Source organism: Watersipora subatra, chromosome 5 (assembly GCF_963576615.1).
Source record: "Watersipora subatra chromosome 5, tzWatSuba1.1, whole genome shotgun sequence".
Lineage (NCBI taxonomy): Eukaryota > Metazoa > Bryozoa > Gymnolaemata > Cheilostomatida > Watersiporidae > Watersipora > Watersipora subatra.
The window spans coordinates 57,418,607-57,440,496 of record NC_088712.1 but is presented as its reverse complement, the minus strand read 5'-3'; the positions used below and the strand labels follow the sequence as shown (position 1 = coordinate 57,440,496).

General features: G+C 35.1%; 3 protein-coding genes across 3 annotated transcripts; 1 reads left to right on the top strand and 2 right to left on the bottom strand.

The window, feature by feature from the left end:
- Positions 1-5,695: 5,695 nt before the first annotated feature.
- LOC137397506 (inversin-like) lies at positions 5,696-6,226 on the bottom strand. The gene has a single exon (XM_068083797.1). The coding sequence runs from the start codon at positions 6,224-6,226 to the stop codon at positions 5,696-5,698; it is 531 nt and encodes a 176-aa protein (XP_067939898.1).
- Positions 6,227-6,536: 310 nt separating this feature from the next.
- On the top strand, positions 6,537-8,361 carry LOC137396194 (dynein regulatory complex protein 8-like). Its single transcript, XM_068082355.1, has 4 exons — positions 6,537-6,669; positions 7,328-7,485; positions 7,570-7,759; positions 8,206-8,361. The coding sequence occupies exons 1-4, from the start codon at positions 6,621-6,623 to the stop codon at positions 8,325-8,327; spliced, it is 519 nt and encodes a 172-aa protein (XP_067938456.1). The 5' UTR covers positions 6,537-6,620; the 3' UTR covers positions 8,328-8,361.
- Positions 8,355-21,658, bottom strand: LOC137396193 (low-density lipoprotein receptor-related protein 11-like). Its single transcript, XM_068082354.1, has 7 exons — positions 21,168-21,658; positions 20,384-20,555; positions 19,232-19,351; positions 18,446-18,586; positions 15,663-15,722; positions 14,194-14,423; positions 8,355-9,174 (listed from the first exon to the last, which is right to left on the bottom strand). The coding sequence occupies exons 1-7, from the start codon at positions 21,489-21,491 to the stop codon at positions 8,971-8,973; spliced, it is 1,251 nt and encodes a 416-aa protein (XP_067938455.1). The 5' UTR covers positions 21,492-21,658; the 3' UTR covers positions 8,355-8,970.
- Between the last annotated feature and the right edge of the window lie 232 nt (positions 21,659-21,890).

Below are 21,890 nucleotides of genomic sequence, written 5' to 3'. Positions count from 1 at the left end.
GAACTTTTCTCTTGACACCCAAGATGCAACAGATAGTTAACTGATAGCTAGCTTATAGTGTAGCGAGCTCACGATATAAACCGCAGATAGCAGGCAACTTTTAAGTGTGTCAAAATATAAGCTTATTGTCAAACATTTAGGAAATGCTGAAGTTGGCTTCTACGTAGATCTATCCTCCATGGCACTAGCGATTATGGTAGTTGGGATGGTCCTTCTGGTCATCGGTATACCGGCTTTCTACATCGCTGTCACATACAACCCCCAAGGCAAGAGACCAGTTAAAACTATGAGAGTAAAAGAGGTATACGCAGGACACCTGACAGAGGTAAAGAAATTTCCTACTTTGGCTAAAAAGTATTTAGTGGGTTAAAGATAGCTACTGTTTAAAAGTTTTGGGGGCTAGTGAAGCAAAATCAGAACTTAATCGCAAACAAGAATTATTTCAATAATTACGCTTTGAAGCCTGGTTCACACTGTATTGCAGTATGTTGGCATTAGTCTCACAATACATTTGTGATAACAATTTGCGATAAAATTGTTCACATTATCACAAACCTATCCAGGATTACATCTTCAAAGAGTTCAAGAAATAGTGAGCTCTTCACACGATATGGTCGCTAAAATGATGAAATACTAGACCCTCAGCAACTATCATGAAGGACAATATAGATTAAGCAGTCGCGACAGCCAATCACCTTCGCTGAAGCAGTGCACATTGCACAGACTGTCGCGGTTGCTCGGCAAACTATCGGGAAAGTTTTACAGCTGCAATGCTTTCTCGTCGGTGATGTGATCGGTTGACGGCGCAAATAGTCAATGAATAATCGCCGAGATGTTCGGCTTGACTAACGGTGATACAGCGTGAACAGCATCTTTTTTCCTGTTCGCGATGAAGTCGTTGCTTAAAGTGAGTAAACGTTAAACAGACATTTAAAATAATTTGAATGTAAATAAGGCACAGGTAGAAAGCAATAATTCAAGGTTAAATGCCTAAGGTCAAAGGTCAAACATTTTAGGTTATATGTTACACTTAGCAAAGAATGTTTCAGAGCTAAAAATATAAAAAAATGTTAATGACAAGTAACACTCAGTGTGTTACAGATGACTAACAACTCCATTGAATAAGATTCACTATATAAAAACGTTTTACGCAACACTTTATATGCATAGTTTTTTTATTGTTAGTAATGTTTTGAATGTTGTTTAATGCACTTCAGTGAACATGGCAAGCATAGCTAATTGTATTTATTTTATATTTCAAAATGTTGGGCATTAACTAAAGCTTGCATCATAGCTTTTCTAATTTTCAATGTACACAAGCAATGCATGTAAAATCTAATTTACTCATGGAAAATGCTAGACTTTCATAAGAAAAGCTGTACACAATCCTAAAAACCTTGTACCCAATCTGACATAATTGAAACAAGTTTTGCAGAATTGTCCTACCATAAATATACATTTGAGTGGACAACTTCCTCTTGGGCCAGAAAGTGTACTCTGTTAGCCACTCAATGACATCCAATTTGATTTACAAGTCATGTGACCTGAGGGCTATTTTGTGTAGTTCTCTCCAAATTTGAAGGAACTTGTTAAATGCACCAGGACGATCAAATTGAAAACATCTTCATTAGTGGAGCAATAATAGGAAAATGCAATTTATGTTTCTTATACTATAAAATATATGTGCAAATTGACGTAAATGTAAGTGAAATATTGAATATCCTACTTAATTTTGAGTAATAATAATGCAGGGTTAAAGTCACACTCTGAAATCAGCTATTACCACTGCTTTAAAGTGCTGCCAACTTCGTACTCGGATGTCGGCAGCACTTTGCTGTTACAACAGGAGTTGTTACCACTATTTGTCAAATATTGTGATTATGTCTTTTACATAAACCTTTTAATGTTGTCAAACACACACCATCAAATTTTTCTCAAAGGGAATTGTTTAAAATACACAACAAATAAAAAGCATAGTTTTACAAAGAGGGATGTTGATTAACTTTAGGATGATGATGATGATTCCGCTGGTATGCCATACATGCCCAGGCTCCAGGTGTACTTGCCAAGTCATAACAATGATGAAATTTCAACGCGAGCAAAAGAGATGAGGGAAATCCGGATGAAGGCACTGACGGCAGCTAATATATCTGCTGACTACAGAGAGCCTGCCTCTCAGATATGCATGCTGAACATAGATGTAAGGAGAGCTCATCGTGCCAGTCATAAGAATTGAGTACAACTGGCAGCAGAGCACAGCGATGGGAACATAAACCACTTGTATTTGGCAATGCAGATATATTTTAGCTTATCACATAGTTTTGTTTAGCCCTATTCTTAAATATTGATATTTGTTAATTAGGCTGATGTAAAAAAGTTGTTTTTGCTATGATCTGACTTTCAATTTGCTGTAGTTTGCTCATAATTAATTTTAAAATGAGCAAGAAAAAAAAGCATTGCAACTGTTTTATATCTCAAACTCATGTTTTCATTTGTTCAATGTTAACATTGTTAAATGTTAACATTGAACAATGTTAACATTGTTAAATGTTAATGTTTAACAATGTTAACATTTAACATTTTTCAATGTTAACATTGTTCAATGTTGACACTTAATGTTAACATTGTTCAATGTTAAAAGCATAACAAAAGATAAGACTGTTCTCATTTTGTGTCTACGATAAATTTGTTGTCATTGCAGTTGGTCAGTAGAACTAAAATCAAATGAAATTATTTTAGATTCAAGCTAATAAATATTGTTTTTTTAACCAATGATTGTTGTAACACAAGGTACTGCTCATAAAGGGTACATAAGATACGTATGATCAAGTCTGCAGTGAGTACAAGAAAGGTGCAGATAACTCCAGCTTCCCTTTCCACAGGCATACACATCAAAGGCAACAACTGACTGTGAATGGCTGCAGCGAGGTATTGAAAAGTGTGAAAAATGGAATATTGTTACAGATTTTGATCAGCTGAGCAAGACAAGTGAACGGTAAGTAAATAACCTACTATGTTCCATCTACGATTTCAACAGATTTATCTTTTTGAAGTAGAAGACATCAGCCCTAATAATGTGTCTAAATAAAGTGAATAAATACTTGGTTCGCTGTCACAAGTATTATAGAACTGATTAAACAAAAGTGAGCATAATAGACATAAACGACCAAATTTAATTTATATTGTATATGCCAATTTTGGTCATTTTTTATATTTGTCTATATATTATTATTACATTTATATTATATTTTTACATTTGTCTATATTAACATATAGACAGAATACACCCTATATAGTAATATATATTAGAAAAGCACGGCTTCCCAAATTGGACAGCCATAGACAAATATCAGCATAACAATAGCTTAGTTTGTAAAAAAAAATTTGCAACGATGTATTTAGGCAACAAAATTAAATCTAGAGGTCTATAGTAATAAATATGAATATATTAATATATTCTAGTGTAATTTTATTTATTATTATATTATACTAAGTTTAGGTAGGTTATAATAAAGTCAGCTGGATTAGCCAGAAGTTATTCAATCAAAAGCCGTATACCACCAGAGTCTTGCTTATACTCGATCTTTTAGCATGAATCCTATAATTCAGTTTGGAGATGTAAATAGCTTCTATTAGAGCACTGCTGTCTCTAGTTCAAACAGTAGATGCTTGCTTACATGAATAGCTTTTTGTAGGAGTTTGGAAAGCAAGCTAAGCAGAAGTAATTTTGACCCATTGGCATGGAAAGAGCTACTTAGTATGTATAGTAGTTCTCTGATACTATTGATCATATTGAACTATTGATAATACTTCAACCAGTCTTTATGAGTAAGCGGGCTGTTTTGATAAAGTATGTCGTTTTTCGGTGATCAGCGTTAGATAGCGGTAAATATAATAAAAAATACAAGCAACTATGTACACTTGTTTTGTGGACAAGTCAAACGCATCTGTATATTTTCATTAATTCGACTCAACTAAGCTTAGACACTTTTAATCAAGTTTGAATGAAAAAGGAACAATTTGGTTTTATAATTGGTAAGATAAACCAGCAATTCCTACTTCGCTTTTAAAACCCCTACAACCGATGAGGATAATGTTGCACTCCTTTGTTTAGAATGAAACATAAGACGCTAAAAACATAATGAAAAACAGACATATTGAGAATATATAAAACAATAAGCTATTGAAGGGTCATTCTCTGAAGAATCTACAGTTTAACACTGCAGCAACATATGAAAACCAACTCACTTGATTATCTTTGACTTTGTTCCTTCCTCTTCTGTGCTGTTATCTGATCAAAATGTGGTTCCTACTAGGTTAACTTCAAGGTTGATAACATTACGATATTTTTTCTTTATGTATAGAAGAGATAAAAAAATAATGTTCAATGCTTTTTTTTTCGAAAAAATTGCCTAACCAGTCTTAAGGATTGATTCTTGCAGCTACTAACATCAGCTCGCACCCCTTAGAGTTGCGAGCATTCCTAAGCGGGAAGCCATGCCATAGACCAATATCACCATAGCAATCTTTTTTTGTAAATTTTTTCTTTGCAACAATAAATTTAAGCAAAAAATTGATTTTGTTGATCGTTTTAAACCTAGCAGTAGCCTTAAAATCAGCAATTGCTTGTACAAGTTTCACTCGCTCAAAAGTATCGAGATATACATAAAAAAACAGATTGAGATGATGTGTTGATCAGTTCAAAGATATTAGTGAAAAAGGGAAAGAGATCAATTAATTTGTATTACAATCATCTTTGAATTTGCCAAGATGGTAATCTTATCAGCAATAAATAGCAACACAGTTAGTTTAATAACAACTCCGGAGCCATTACGACCTAAGATTTCGCGGTAGTGGATTCCAGACGAATAGTGCCACTCATGACTGGAAACCTCACCTGATTTTCAGAATCGTTCAGATTTGTATTGCGCGAATTACATTCCGTTTGCCAGACTTTGTAGAATTTGATAGTATGCCTTCAAATCAAAATTTTATGTAAAATCATTCTAGAAAAAAAACCTCTGTCAAAGTTGAGACTGGCAAGACCGCCTTCTATACACGAAGATAAGTTGCCAGCGAAAGCGACAGAGGACGACGTTACAAAGATGGCCATGATTTCCTATGATCTTGAAGCAGCCAGACTACCAGCCAAAATTCCTGTTGAATAACAAACTTAGCCTTCAGCATCCTCCGATTATGAACATTTCACAAACTGGTGCTACAAATCCTAGAGGAAGATGTATAGGAAGATGTTAATACTTTTTGAAGGAATTTGTTTGATTTAAGAGTTACCAAAAATATATTTTATTAAAAAGAAATACGTGAAATTTTTATTATTAACTTAACAGCTACCAGCAAAATATGAAATCCTGTAAATTAATATACACATATAAAGAATTTTAGTATAGTAATGCAAGGCGCCATATCTAAAACTATGGTGGCTAAAAATATCCACCAAATGAAATTATTTGCAAACAATGATACATTAATGACTTCAATAACCACAAATAGCACTTATTGCAGCAAATGATAAACAGATAATAAATTATAAAACAGTTCAGTTTAAACTAGCAGCGACTTGTCAGAAAGGTAAAATGGTGGTGATAAAATACTTATAATAAAATTTATTTTAGTCAAAAACTTACCACAACATGGCAAAATATCGTAATATATGCTATTCGTATATACTTATACTTTATTTCTTTCTTTTGCCTTTCTTTTTCGCTTTTCCACCCTTCTTCTTGTCTTTCTTTCCTTTATCAGTTTTTACTTTGGGTAACGGAATCGTATAAGTTGGGATAATTGGAACATCGTTAACCTTCTCTAGTTCATCGGGCATTACATTATTTTGAGCATTATATAATACATTATATACCTTCGAGTCTGTATGAGTTAACTGGATGGGCAAAAAACCTTCGTGGTTTGGATGCTTGAACTGAGCGCCTCTGCTGAGTAGAAGAATCAACATCTCTTCATTGTTATTCATTGCAGCCAAATGAACTGATCGATGGTGTAAATCGTTAAAGTGTTCAATATTGGCTCCATACTCCAACAACAGCTCAGCGGCAAAAACATGGTTGTGTAACACTGCTAACATCAAAGGTGTATTGCCATTCTCATCGACCGATTCTGTCTTGACTTTGTTGTGAAACAATTTTCTTAAAAGGCTAATGTCACCATTGGTTGCAGCCTCCAAAAGGCGATAACTCAAAGGCATAAAAGCCATTATTAAAACTTTATTTCATAATAATCGTCTTACTTTTTTTAATAGGTTGTTGTTAACGTCGCTTCGCTACTGCAACGGTGTAACCTGCAGCCTTGACATTTTTGAAGAGCCGTTCATATAAAAATTCAATAAATGTAAAGGCTACTCCGATGTATATGGAATATCGTTAAGACAACGACATTTCACGACGGTTATACCGGTATGATGTTTAAGAACGTCTGTTGTCTACCCACCCCAACCAGCAAGAAATATGAAGCTAGCAATATTATTGCAGATCTTCATAGTTGTGCTATAGCAACGGGTCAAGGTTATTATATCCGATCTGACAAGTTGGTGAACTTCAACAAATTTCATCTACTAAAGGCATATTTTTCTTACACTCTAGTTCTATATTATGTCAGAACCAGACGTATCTGGCAATGAAAGTGGCAATCAAGAAACTGGTTAGTAGTTATGGTTGTAGCAAGTTTATCATTTTTACTTGTTTTAAGATATACTATCGTTATTAAAAAAAATTGAATTATAATTATAGTTCCCCGAGAATGTCTCAGGTTTTTACTCGTTATCATACGATTGTATATTTTTCATACGATCTCCATTTTGTCACATATATTTAACTAAAAACTCTAGACCGTTTGTAATGTTCCTAATATGCAATTATAGAGCAGACAACCTCAATACCGTTGTGCCAAACTAACTTTATTAATTTTATCCATACATGATTATGTTCGATACAAGACGAAAACAATTCTCAACATCTTTTTGCATGTGTATTATATTGTACTATATTTTGTGAGTGTCAAGTTTTTTCTTCTCTTTGTGCTATGTCTTTGTAGCTAGTGTACTTTTAATTTTATGTGTGCCTAGTTAAATGCATATGTGCTTATGACCAATATTACTAGGCCGAATAGTTAAATTCCTATACCTATTTAATGGCTAATATGTAGTATTTAGCATATATGCATAAAAGTTAGTATTTAATAGTTGACCATTTGATCCAGAAATGCCAGTCCCGTTTCACTAGAAGCAATGTTTCTTTGAGATTATCATCTGACTAGAGGTATAGCGCTTTCTATCAAAAATGAGAGAGATTTGTTATAGAGGCTGCTGTCCAAAAGGTTCAGAAGAGAATAGAAGAGGCCTTTGACGTTTTCGACCACGAAGGTAACAAGACAGTCGATGTTAGAGAAATAGGAACTATAATGAGATCACTGGATCTATGTCCGACAGAAAATGAGTTGACTGATGTACTAGCTGAGGTACGTCAATACTACCAGCAGCATGGTTCGCAAATAAAATGTTACTTTCCGAATTATTAAACTACTTCTCTGTGTAACTTGTAGATAGAGGAGGAGGATGCAGCCGGTTGTGTGAGGCTAGAGAGATTTCTTCCAGTCATGACACTAGCCATTATGAGCAAAAACTATCGCCCACACAGTGATGATAAAATACTAAGAGCATTTCAGACGCTTGACAGAGATGGGAAGGGATACCTTACACAGGATCTACTGAAGCAGTACTTGACAACCGAGGGTTGGTCTCATCTTCATTCTGGACAGGAACTTTGAAATTTGAAAAATCTACAAGCATGAGCCATTAATTTTAGAGGTTAAATAAAACATGTGACACCGTGAAGCTCAAATATTTTAATTCAATAAATGAAAATTTATTGAATTAAAATAAATAATAAATAAAACTGGCTTTCCATAAATGAAAATACCAGTTAGGTTTATAGTGTGCTTCATGGCATGGCTTAAGACTTGAATGTACTGCACTTTATATGTTATTAAACCCCTAATTTGAAAAATTGTTCAATTGTTTCACCTGCTACAGGCACACATTTTTCACCAGCTGTCTTTGTCAAGCATACAATAAAAAAACTTTTGGAATTGTCTGTCACCGATTGATTGAAGGTGGACGCTGTTAAAAAGAGCTGTTGTATTTTGCTTCATACACATTAATATACTGTATACTCATAGGAGAACCGTTCAATGATGAGGAGATGGAAGAAATGATGTCAACAGCTATAGATGACAAAGGAAACATCACATTCAAAGAATTTATTCCACTCTTGACTGTGGAGGAAGATTTCAACAGCTAGCATCTTGCAGGAGTCCGAAGCCGTGTATTTAAATTCATCTTGTGTTTATATATTTATGAATATCTGGCATAGCTATATATTATAATACAACATTGATCCAAATAGTGTAACCCACACATCAGTGTTATTAAATGCATCCTTCAAGAGAGCTAGATTTATGTAACTCTACATGTTTTACACTTCACAGAAAAACTCTCTGTAAGGAACCACTACCTTCTGGATAGCACACAACCAGCTAACATGCCTCCAATATAGGGCATAAAAACAAGTCCCTCCATACAAAAAAATATACAACAGAGATTTCTTCGGTGTAAAATAAAAATAAATATCGGAATGAAAAAGTTAACAATTTCAAAAAAATATACGAGCAAGCGAAATGCGAGTGAGGAAATTTTCTGAACATAGTTTGGTACTAAAAATTGCAAACAGAAGAAATATGATCTTGAAATATGATGCGCCGTCAGCAGATGACATATACTTACAGCAAAACTTGTAATAAACACGAGTTGGCTAGATCACAGCGTTGGTTGCTATGGCAGCAAGAGAAAAAGAACCATTAGAAAATGACTAGGTGTGAATGGCATAGAGGAGAGTGCGTATTCCATAACTGAGACACCTGGCATAAATCTGACAGTGCAGAAATTTAAAGATACATGCCATCGATAAGATAGTCCACTTCAGATCCATTAACAGCTTTGCCAGGCCTGACGATTCTACGTCTTGTCCTACGGTATCGGCAGCCGAGATAGCCAAAGAGAATAAGGGTGAGAGTTACTGTGAGAGCCAGCGCCACCACCGCACTCGCCGAGCTGGTAGATATGAAGTTGTACTTTTCAGGCATCACTTCCTGTAAGACATGTAATGGCAGTGTCAGCTGATTTGTTAAAAGATTGTCATGATCTCCTCCTATTGCTTGAATTAAATATCTCATGAGGTTTCTTAGGGTAGAACTGAGGTGGTTTCCTGTTACCCTCAGGTTTTTCTGTCAGGGTTGTCTCCCTTTGCGCAGGAGCAGACTAAGACAAGATGCTCCAGACATCCTGTACCAAAGATTGAACCACTGACCTTCTGTTTGGTAGTCCAGAGCGCTACTCATTTTAACACAGCTACCACCACTATGTCAATGATAACCATTGAGTTAGTGAGCTAATTAAAACTATACACTCGCTATGGCAAATCAGTTAATTCACCCTCATTAGTACTTATTGGTGGGAGTGCGTTCCTCACTGTCTGTTTTTGATACAATTAAACCTCTGCATTATTGCCCTACCATACGAGCTCTCCAATATATTACTGGTCATACACTGGAAGTCACTTGCCAAAATTTCTAAAACCAGAGTAAATATTTTGCACACAAAGAAATTTTCACCAGAAGGAGGTTGAATTTTTTTGAAACTGCAGTTTAGCATAAATGAAAAAATTAAAAACGAAATACAAAATTAAATAAAAACAATATAAAATGTGTAAGTTACATTCGTTTACAGTTTACTTAGTCATATTTAGGATAATTCTCTCTAATAATAATAATGATAATAAGATAATTCTCTCTAACACTACCTTTACCTCTGAACCTATTCACCGCATGGCCTACACTTCAACGTAAGGTAACAATGAAGACCTCTTTTTTATGACTTCCTTGTTAACTTATCTTTTTACATCTCTCTTCCCACTTTTTTATGATGTATTTAATTTATTGTAATTATGACATTAATTTAGATTTTGTTGTTGGGGCCGTAGAATGAATAAAATAACTTGCAGTATATTCTTCTAGGAATATTAGATCAGCCCTTTTACAGATACAAAGAATGTCTAGGAACAAATTAAATTGGTATGTAAAGGTTTGGCATTACATGCTCACTATTGCCTACAACTGGTCATACCGTTTATTGAATATCGGACCGCAAAGGATGGGTTGCTTAACAACAATACAACCTCATTGCGGTGAGTCGAAAGCGATTGGTTACAGTCAGCCAATCACGAGACAGCAAAAAATGAATCAAGCATTTTATGTAGCCTGTCTTGACAAACTGTTGTTTTTTGCGGAGTTGTCCCACGTCGAGCGGGCGAGCAACAACAGCTTGTCACAAGACGTACTGCACCTGATGCATCAGATGCACATATAGGGAGTTGTTCTCTTCCGTCTATGCGGCTTGGCTGCGATGTTATGTCGGTTGCTCCATTGGTAATAATAACGGATTTCACGCAAAAATCTACGTAGAAAAAAATAAGATTACAACGTTTAATCAAAGACCAGTCTTTGTGATAAACTTTAGTAGAACTTAAGAATAAAATAAATTGAAAATAAAATCAATAAGAACAAATAAAACTGACTGATACAAAAATAGAAATAAAACTGACTGAGCGCACAAATAACGACATGCTTAGTCGCTGTTGTTGCCTAAGTTCTCAAATTCTACTGAAGTTTACTGCAGAGACGGGTCGCGAGTTAAACGCTCTTATCTTAATTTTTTTTACATAAATTTTTGCGCGAAATCCGTTATGATTACCAATGGAGCGACCGACATAACATCGCAACCAAGCCGCATAAACGGAAGAGAACAACTCCCTACTAGTGCAGCTGATGCATCAGGTGCAGTACGTCTTGTGACAAGCTGTTGTTGCTCGCCCGCTCGACGGGGGACAACTCCGCAAAAACCAACAGTTTGTCTAGACAGGCTACATTTTATGTTATTCATAGAATGTTTGTTCATTCTCATTTAACCACTGGCCACTATGTATATGATATAACGTTTAACGCTTCCAGTATAATTAGGAAATTATATTGTATTAAATAACAAAAATTAATTAAAAGTAGTATTTTTAACAAGCTTCAGCATTAGTTCTCAGTTTTCAGCTCCTTATTATAAAGAATAGGAGGCAGACAACGATTGAGTTTCTCATTCAAAATAAAGAACTAGGAGCGGATAACTCTTCATATTTCCACATCCAAATGCCTGGTCTTGTTACTTTACCTTGTTAAAGAGAATTGTGTAACTTTATGGTCAACTTGTAGATGTGCAAAGTTTCGTCTTTTTTATGTTTCTTTTCACGAGTTGACGATTAACTTTTTATAGTTATTGAAAAATGAAAAATCGATGAAATAGCGCTGACAGAAAAGCAACACCGATAGGTGAAGATGGTGTGCTAAAACAATAGCTAATCCCTATGTTTCGAGAAGTCTGATAAAAAAAACTTCAATATCCTTTCTTGTTAGCGGTCTCATCTCACGTCCCATCTTTGCATGCATTTGACTGTACTAAGGCTTATCAGTGAAGATTAGTGCGAACCTCTTACTAACTATCATTATGCTTCACAGCCTCAAGGACGTTTGCTCATTTAGGAGTTAGCACTGCTTACAAGGGCTTGAATGGAGAATGAAGCATCTTCATACGCGTTCCAACTTGTACCCAAATCAAAGATAGATTAGAATTTGAACTCAAAGTAAAGGTCCCTCATTTCAATATTCATGATAAACTTTAATAAAAGTAGGAGGAAATAATTTTCAAAATATGACGAATGACATTTGTCGAATCCTTACAGATCTGTAAGTAAAAATTAAGAAGCTAGTACTAATTAAAAGTATAACATGCAAACAATAAAAAAAACTTAAAATAAAATCAGTGTAAGTTAGAGTATGTTCTGTTATCAACTGTTCCTCTCACTCTACCACTAAACCTATGTTAAGGTAATGATGAAAACATTTTGTACTGATAATTATTTAAATTAGTTTTTATAATAGTTTAGGATTTTATTTTCATTTTGGTTTTCTAAAATGCTTCTATTTTATACAAAGCATTCGTTTTAACCTTGTTTTTTTTGTACTCCAGAAGGAATTCAACAAAATGCAATACACATAACAAATGCAAGCTTGATGCATCCCGCGACTGAGCTCATATGTCAACGTTCTCGTATCCCAATGCAATATTTTCTCTATAAAATAGCTAAACGCAAATTAATCCATTCTTATACTATGAAAAAACCAGCTTTTCCATCGTAATATCCTGTTTGTCGGTGGTTAATTGTTGTAACTCATTGTTACACTCACAAAGTAACAAAGGCCTATTCATCGATCATAATATGCAATAAAACATAACAACAATATCTAAGGAATTGTTCCTTATCTTCGAGACCGACGTAGTGACTAACGGCGGAGTGAGAGACTTGACAGCAACACTAGACTTTTGTGATGCTATGTACCATAACATAAACTTTGAATTCAACTTAAAAAAGTTTGGCTTACTAAACACACACTTAAAGCTAAGTTTTAATATTTTACTAAACCTAACTTCAATTTTGTCTTTGCCTTAATTTTTTATTATTTGTTGGCGCTTTTGCTTTCCTTTCACTACAACCTTTAGCCGACCTTATAAAAACTTTTTCAAACTGATTTGATGAGAAAGACTGAGCGATGCTGTTCTAAAAAACAGCCTCTCATATACTTGGCCATTTAGTGGCCATCGAGAACCGGCTCGTATCTCAAAGCAGAAATGTGCTCGAAACTTTCCTTGTAGCTCGATTTTTTCATTCGTTTGGCACTTGTATGACTGAATGCTTATGAGAGTTTTGCTCCAACATATGATGGTTTTCAACGAACAAAGCAAATACAAGAACAAAAAAATCACACGTCAAGGTTTAAATTTATTCTTATATTAAAGACAAAAGATGACTAGCGTGACACAGCACTAACTAGAATCACTAACAAGGCCCAGCCAAAGACTTCAACTGAAACATAACATACTGTAGCTACATATGGAAGTAAATTCATTGAAAGTTCATACAAGTATGTTCATACAATTTCTTGCAAGTTCCTAAAATGGTTGATGGGCATGAATCACCACTATTTGAGATGCAAACTCTAACCTCATTTAGTAGTCTTTCATAATGACTCGCTGAGATGCTGGTACTGCACTTTGAGTTTAGCAAAAGTCTATTGACAGCAGGTTTAAGCACTGCTTTCACTATTCGGAGACATCAGCTTAAAAGCTGAAGGGTTGCAGAGTTACTTTTTATTCAGGAAGTTAATTAACTAACCCTTGACTGAACCCACGACTAATTAAACTGTATGCAATGGTTCACCATATCAAAAAACTGCCCTTTCCATAACACTCAGATATAGAACATTTTCTTCGGTTGAATAGGTATGACAGCGGCGGAGCTGTCAGCACAACTGATTGGCTAGCTAGAACAATACTACCATGAATGTGCAATAATATAAGGTACCAATTTTCGCAGAAGTAACGCTAGTCATTGCTATAGTTCCCAGCAATTTCAGGAGTGACAGAAATGAAATTCTCTGACATGGATTTAGAAATGAAGCACTGATGACAAAAAGTTAGGAAAAGAACAGCATTTGTCATACTCAATTTTTGATTTGGATAACTGCGAATTGCAATCGCCGATATTCCAACACTACTGGTTTATTCACATCATTCATACACCGAAAACAGAATCACATAGAAATGAAACTGATAATTTAATGAGGCAATGGGTTACAGCCATTTTGATTGGTAGATATATTACTAACTCATTGCGTACCACGGTCCTTGCCGTGCGACTTGACACAGCATTTGCGTATAGGCAAAAGGCGCGTGGTGCAGTTTGGGCAGGCTTCCTACAAAGCGTTTCTCATTAGTGAGAAGTTAATTAATTGGCCTATCGCTCATTTACTCAAACAAAAGGAGACAACCAGCTGTCAATAAAAAACAAGTTTACAGTCAACGTTGAGCTTAGTTTCACTTAGCAAATACTTCATTTTTTTATCGCAATTTCTTCTTCGCACGGATACATTATAGCTTTAGCAATTTTGGATTAACCAGTTTAAACGACCCGACTGAAAATAATATTAAGAAGTACAATCAAGACATACCTCATTGATGTCTAGACCAACAAAAGACTCATTGGCGGATGGTTGTGGAATGGAAGGAGGCGAGGTAGACCGACTACCAGTTTGAGCAGTAGCGTTTGCAACTGGAACTGTTTGTTTAGCATTTGTCACCCTTGTGGTCTCCTTAACCTTTTCATTGATGAATGCTGACTTAGCTGTAGCGCTGGAAGGTGCTATGGTGGTAGAGCTCTTTGCTTGAGCATCGATGTAGGCTGCAAATAAAACTACATTAAGGCTTCGGAATTAACTTTCTTAGGACAGTCAAGAGATAAATTTGACACCGCATTAACCAGACCTTCCACCTTCAAACTGAACTAACCCCAGTGATACAAAAATATATCTAGGATATACCCGTACTTTTCGGACTATAAACTGCACCCCTATATAAGCCGCATCTGCTTTATTTTCCAAAACCCGATAATAAAACAATACATAGGCTGCACCTTTGTATAGACCGCAGAACTCTTGACAGTGTTTTTTAACACGGCAGCAACTTTGCTGTTTATAACGGAACAGTGCATAGCGGCACTGTTTGTATTAACCGACGCTTTTTAACCTAGTGCCTAACAGAACAGTACTGTTAGTCATTTTTTCGTTTTTCCTTTCACCGCTAGAGGCGCACTAACCGGAGATTCTGGTTAATGCGCGTTAGCGGTGAAAGAAAAAGCCACAGAATAGTCACACCCTCATATAAGCCGCATGGCTCAAATCATCAGAAAGAAGTAGCGGCTAATAGTCCGAAACGTACGGTAGATATATTTATAACTGTGCCTCTAGAGCTCTTAGCACTAGTAAGGTGACTATGCCAATGATACAACGAAATAGGAGCTATGAGTAACAACAATACAGGATGAATTGTAGTGCATGCAATGTAGGAAAATAGAACAGCGGACATCGAGAAAAACGGCAGCAGTGCGAGCGTGACGAACAAGGCTAGCGCTACAATGGCACAACACCAATGTTACCAGAAGGAGTCGATGAATATTTCTCTCCATCCTGTCTTTCAACCAGGTTCTGAGACCATGAATTAGCCTCAGGACCAACCGCTTCTTGCTTAAAATTGTAGGGAGGGTAATAATTGTCACCCTTGAAATAATTTTGGTAGGAATTCCTCGGTTGACTGTATTCATTGGAAGGCCAACCGGCATGCATGGCCCTATACCAACTAGGAGGATCAGTTCTGGTCTCATGCAAGGGTCTTCTGTAGTTATTCTTGTAGTTGTCTCCATCATACCAATACTTGTCTCCTCTATAGAATGAGTTATCTTGCCCATAGAGAGGTTTAACTGGTGCCAGATGCAGTCTATTCTTGTGTTGATCACCAGAAAAAAATGTCTGGTCATCTCTTAGATTTTTCTCTGGTGTATCAACTGTTTGTTTCATCTTTAAGCTATCAGACAAGTAATCTTCAGGATTCAGAGCTGACCTATTAACAGTAGCCTTACTATTACCTTTAAGAGCAGCCTTCAGAGCATTGATGTCTCCCACGTTCGACCAATCAGACTCCTCATCTACAACAGCAGTATAAATTACTCATCACGGCGTTGTCGAGATGTATACACCATTGGTAACATAGCAGCAAACTCTACAACGATTAATTTTATAATAATAGAAAATACTTTGCTCCAATGTACCATGATTGCTTAAAACAAGAATGTACTTTTTATGCTAATAAAAGTCATAAAATATTGGTTTCACACGGGTAGCAGCTATTCAGATTATCATTATAATATATATAGTAATATTATTATTATAATAACATATCATAACGAAGTAACCCAAATTATTTACATAAAGCTTTTATAGGAATATGGTGCTATCTAAATAATGCAATAGTCAAATATACCGGTGGTTGAACTTTTATGTGAACTTTCATGTGAACTCTGGTAGCAGCTATTCATATATATCTAAATATCAGGATAATGTCACCAAAATTATTTACTTAAAGCTTTTATATGAATATGGTGTGATCTAAATAATGCAATAGTTAAATGGCGTCGACTATAAGACTAGAAGACAACGGTTTAAACCAGTTTTCAACAAATAATTTTGAAGAAAAGTTATAACTCTGTTTTAATTCCCTGTATCCTCACTAAAGATGGCCGACTAAAGCCAACAAAACAAGATCTCTCCAGCCATGTACTATCCAAATAAAAGAAACTTGAAACGTGTTAAAAACTAAAACCTTAATCTTGGTATTTAACACCCTGAAAATAAATAAAGAAATATTATATTTCAGCATATCTTATTACAATAAATGATCTTTCCAAATTTTTGCATCTTCTTACTCTGCCTATATTAAATGTTTATATTATGTCAATTACAGGTTTGACGATCTTTCATGGTTTGTGTCTCAGATTTTACATGACAGTTGCAAGTTTTAAATCTATTTCAACTTATGTGATATAAACAAATCGCATACCTTTAGCAATTTTGAAAATATCATTGCTAGCTGCTTTAACAATCTTCCACCTAAAATCCGATATCTCATCAGAGAAAGACATTTTAAATGCAGTATGTCAAACCATATATTTGATCTTATTGGTTAATTGTCAAAATTTTTTTGTTTTAGGATTCTTTCAAAGAAATATTTTTGTTTGAAATGAAATTATTATCAATAAAGTATATATATACCTATTAAAATATAAATATAATATATACCGGTAGTTGGTAAAGCACACTATTCCTTTAGATAAAACACTTTATATATATTTATATTGTAAAGGTCTGGCCCCGGTAGCTGAGCCAGCTTTACTTCCCTAGCAAGGCAGTGCAGTCTGAACACTGGGCCTTCCCCTCGTCGGCCTGCCTGACACACCTAGTGGTCGGATCAGGCCGCGGCGGGCTGTCCTCAGTTCAGGCTCACTTGGAAGGCTAGCACGGCCTGCTCTCTGAGACCCTATCTTGGCTAATTTAGGTCCCGGCTAGCTTACTGGAGGGCCTGATCTCCAATGCTATCGCATTTCTGATCAGGTCCGATCGTAACGCAGCCAACCCCTAGCCTTCCTTAGGTGTCTCCCTAAAGCAGTTCGTGTTTGAAGCCAGATCAGTTCTGGCAGAAGGATCCTTATTCAGCCAACCAGGCAGGCATCAAACGCAGACAGTTTGTAAGAATAAGTATATAGTGTATTTAACATATCTCAGCACATGTACAACTCTGTCTTGACAGTATCAAATCCGTAAGAAGAATCCCAAAGAGTTGGCCTATGCCTTCTCCTTTTATACTATTTGCTCCGCCCACAATTATATAACATTCATTGTTTCACATCAGGCCTGTGAGGCAGGCCCAGACAATAGGCATAATGGGGTGCTAGCAGGCCTGTGAAGCAGGCCCAAAAATGTAGTATTATATAACAGTAGAAATAGAAATAGGTTAAGACATATACAACAGGTTATGGTCAACAGTTAACAGGTTAAGAAATATACATTAGTGACTAGGCATAATGTTAACAGGTTAAGAAATATACATAAGTGACTAGGTTTAGAATAGTCCCGTCCTCCACAATATATATATATATGCTGTCAGCAAGCATGAAATTAGTAATTAAGTGTTCTATCTAAAGTAATAGTGTGCAACCGTAAAGATGAGCCTACAAAAAACTTTAGTAGATTTTATCAAAAAGTATTTGTACTTTTCTGATCTTTGCAATTGTTTTGGATGTTTGAGATGATCTGACTGCCGACATGTTTCAAGAATAAAAGCAACCAAACTTGATCATGGTTAAGGAGAGTATGTGCGAAATGACATCACTAGTTGCTATTGATGCCATAGTTGATATCGGCTATTGTGTTCGAGTTGCGACATTACATGTCTTTATTCCGTAGGTCGTGTTGCCAAAATGCAACTATAGATGTCATAATGTTACTTTCGCTTGAATCTCAGCATTTTTACCACAATCAAGGATTGTTGATTCTAATCTTGAAACATCCTGGCAGTGAGATCACATCAAACATCAAAAACAATCGCAAATGATAGAAAAATATGGATACTGTTGATAAATTATATTAAGATTTTGTGTAAGTACATCTTTAACTTGTTCTGATTTCCTTATTGAGCACTCTGCTCGGATTGTTCGTTTTAATTCATTCATTTATATATAGATATATATTAATATATATAAATATATATATATAAATATATATATACATTGTTAATATATATATATACATTGTAAATATATATATTTATATATATAAATAAGAAATGAGCAAACAGGGAGGGAGAAGTGAGTACCATTGCTGCAGTGCTCATCCGAGGCATCTGGGCACTGTGGAGTTCCATCACATACATCATAAATAGCGATGCAATCGGGCTGCCCGTATTTGGCATCCCCATTGGTACACTCAAACTGAAGGCCTTCCAGACAATCCTGCCCTGTAAATTAATTACATATCCTGGTTGGTTAGTTAAAAAGTTAACTAGTTACTAACTAGTTAAACAGTTGTTAAATAAGAATCTTTCAACTTTTCTTATGGAGACTCGATAAAGATTTATGCATTTTCATAGCAGCAGAAACTTTGCTTTTTATTAATTCTGAAACTAAAATTGGACAGCTCAAAAGTAAGGCTAGGCACAGCCGACTACGCCTGCTTACTCAAATACTTTGTAGAAATGAAGAAAATATTAGGACTGTGTTACTGCTTATATGTCAGTGGGCCAGTGAAAGGTTCACGCATTTTGACATAAAAATATTTAAATCCGTTTATATTAAGGTAATTACAACTTAGCAATAATAATGTTGGTGGAATTTTAAATCTTGCCTCGTTTAGTTGACCCAGTGCCAAATTACTGACTAGCGTATTCATTATTAGTCATAAACAAAATCCTAGAAATATATTTAACAGAAACACTATAACATTTGTTCAAAACAAATGGCACCACAAAAAATGTTATTCTACAAGTAAACCAGTCTAAGAAAAATGATAAGTTTTTTCTGTTTGCATGTCACTTTTTTACTTTAAAAACTAACAGGAAATTAAGGAGTAACTTGCTACTTGCAAAAAGAAAAAGAGTACTCACTGCAGACTCCGTTCTTAGGATGAAATCCTTCTTTACATCTGCAAAACCCTGTACTGGAGCATTCGGTATTGTCTGTCACACATTTGTCTACTCCTGGACGACATCCATCCAACAGGTGTTCTACAGCCAAAGCAATCAACTCTAGTAAGAAGACAAAGATGAGGAGAAATGTTATTCCGCTTATTCTATCACATACCTAACCAGTAAAATGTAGGCTACATGCTAGCTATTTCCATTGAGTTTGAAGAAACTACAGGGCTTCGCTAACTTCATAATGAAAATCCTTCCTGTTTGAAAGTTTTTTGATTACAACATTTTTATTTACTATCAAAAGTTCGTCAAGATTACTATTGTTACAGACCTACCAGCCTTCAACAGCAAATAAGATGAAATAGGAGTAAAACTGCATACAGAATCCAACAGACCCTTATAGTCAGCTTACGAATAAGAATAATAAAAAAATAACTGCTTATGTGTGTAGAATCTCTTGTTAATTTGTTGCATAATTTGAGACCATTTGATTGAACCATATAGATGATTGTTGCTACAAAATCTTGCGTATGTATTCCACAGAACGAAGAGTAATTCTGTGATAATTAAATTAATAATATTTGCTACGGACATTCTGCTAACACACTATGCTCATATAAACTAGACTTTGTCTTTCTGGTGCCACAATTTGCATACGATGTTATAATATGACATGTCCCTACCTCCATGACTGAGAATGTTTTAACCATATATTTGAGATGAAATGCGTGATAATGCTTCGATCAAGTCGTTGAGGTGAAATAAGTGAGGATGTTTTAACCAATTTTTGAAGATGAAATAAGTGCGCAGCCATTTAGGGAGCATTTTGAGCTTTACAACTCGCCACACACATATCTTGAGTAGAATGTACAAATATTTTTTATATATTTTTTATAAAATATAAAGTCATAAAAATATAAAAAAATAAGACTGCTATGAAGATGCTCCAACAAAAAGTGAAACATTTAAGTTTGAAAACTGCGTTACTTCTAAATTTTAATACATGATTGACTTTATACTATCCATATTTTATGTCTGATTTAATGAGACCAGCAATATGCTTACTAAGCATAAAAATATATGGAGACAAACTGTTCTCGAAGAGTTTGTTGATAAACATACGTTGCTTTGGAGGAATATTGGTTGTGGAAACTGGAGCAGTTTTACGGGTAGTTTCCAATACATCCGCCTCACTAGAGATCTCTTTGGCTATTATGCTCACTGAATAGCCATTGTGCTGGTCAAACTTACACTTGCTTGGTGTGCCGCAGTCAAACAAGTAACAACCAGCTTTCTACAGAACATGACTTTGAAAATCTAAACAACAAATTTCCAGCATTGCCCTCTTGATAGAACATGTTTAACATGTCTGGTGCAATATTTACAACTGAAGAAAATGGACCAGTAAACACATACTAAAACACTTCACTACAAAATGCTTTTTCAATTTAACTAGTTAGGCATAACTATACAATTTTTTGTTAAATTCAAGAAATTAAAAGAATCACACATTTGGAAACATGAAAGATTTTGGGTTCCAAGACAAATGAGCAGCATTATGAAAACAAATCTATAGTTAATAGCCATTTGAGAAATGTCAGGCATACAACTAGTTAACCCATTGATTCTTAGATTAAATGCTTTGCAAAAAAAACTTATAACTTGGCAATTTTGGATGAGTATCAATTAAAATCGTAAAAAAATTTAAATTTAAATGCTAGAAGCTGCCATCTGACTGTGCTGAATAATTCAGCATACGAACAGCTTTTATGTTTAGGCCTACGTAGGTATTATCACCATATTTTGCTTGTTTGATATTCTCAATCATTAGAATGCAAGTAAAAAAGCTTATACAACTTTAATAATATATAAACCTCACTGCTATGCAACAAAGCATTTCACATACCTTATCAGCAGAATAAATCGCCACATTACAACCTTTGTGTTGTTTATAACAACATTCAAATTCACATTCGAAACGACTTGTAGCATTTGGCTTTAACATAAACTTAGCACCAGCGGCTACCGATTCGTTCACCATGATGATTGTGCCAGGCAATACCTCTGGCATCGGACAATTCTCCAATTCAAATAGCTTAGACCAAGCCTGAGCCGTATCAACATTGTTACCGAATATGCTACTTATATCACTGTCTCCTATGACAGAAACTAGTAGCCCAGTTAATAAATACGGCATGAAAGCCGAGCCAAATACGTGAATAACAAACATAGTCGTACTTTCATAATATTCTCATACACAGTGAATTTTAGTATTCTAGTACACAAAGGTAAATTTTAGTAATCTAGCACACAAATACTTTTGTAAATATGCTATTTTTTTCTAACAGCTGTCGTTTTATCAAACCGGAAGCCATTTAATGGTAGCTACGGATCGGAAAATGCTACAAAGCTGTAAATGAGGGCCGATATCTCAATATTAACGAGCTTGGAATTTGTGCTACATTATTACCCTCCCCGATTTATTTGATATCGCTGATTGTGATTGGTCGGGTAAGACGTGACTCAACACTCGTAAAGTTACATATTATTTTGTGATGTTATGTTGAAATAATATTTTTTAAAATAATTTTTTTTTTTTTTTTTTTTTTTTATAAACAATTGTATGGTA

What these genes read in the sequence shown, in the direction of transcription:
- LOC137397506 (XM_068083797.1), bottom strand. Translation starts at nt 6,226, where the DNA reads ATGGCTTTTATGCCTTTGAGTTATCGCCTTTTGGAGGCTGCAACCAAT.
- LOC137396194 (XM_068082355.1), top strand. Translation starts at nt 6,621, where the DNA reads ATGTCAGAACCAGACGTATCTGGCAATGAAAGTGGCAATCAAGAAACT. An exon ending in AAGTGGCAATCAAGAAACTG is followed by an intron (nt 6,670 to 7,327) that starts GTTAGTAGTTAT and finishes GATTTGTTATAG; the next exon opens with AGGCTGCTGTCCAAAAGGTT. An exon ending in GCAGTACTTGACAACCGAGG is followed by an intron (nt 7,760 to 8,205) that starts GTTGGTCTCATC and finishes GTATACTCATAG; the next exon opens with GAGAACCGTTCAATGATGAG.
- LOC137396193 (XM_068082354.1), bottom strand. Translation starts at nt 21,491, where the DNA reads ATGTTTGTTATTCACGTATTTGGCTCGGCTTTCATGCCGTATTTATTA. An exon ending in CGATTTATTCTGCTGATAAG is followed by an intron (nt 20,556 to 21,167) that starts GTATGTGAAATG and finishes CATGTTCTGTAG; the next exon opens with AAAGCTGGTTGTTACTTGTT. An exon ending in TTGGTCTAGACATCAATGAG is followed by an intron (nt 9,175 to 14,193) that starts GTATGTCTTGAT and finishes CATGTCTTACAG; the next exon opens with GAAGTGATGCCTGAAAAGTA.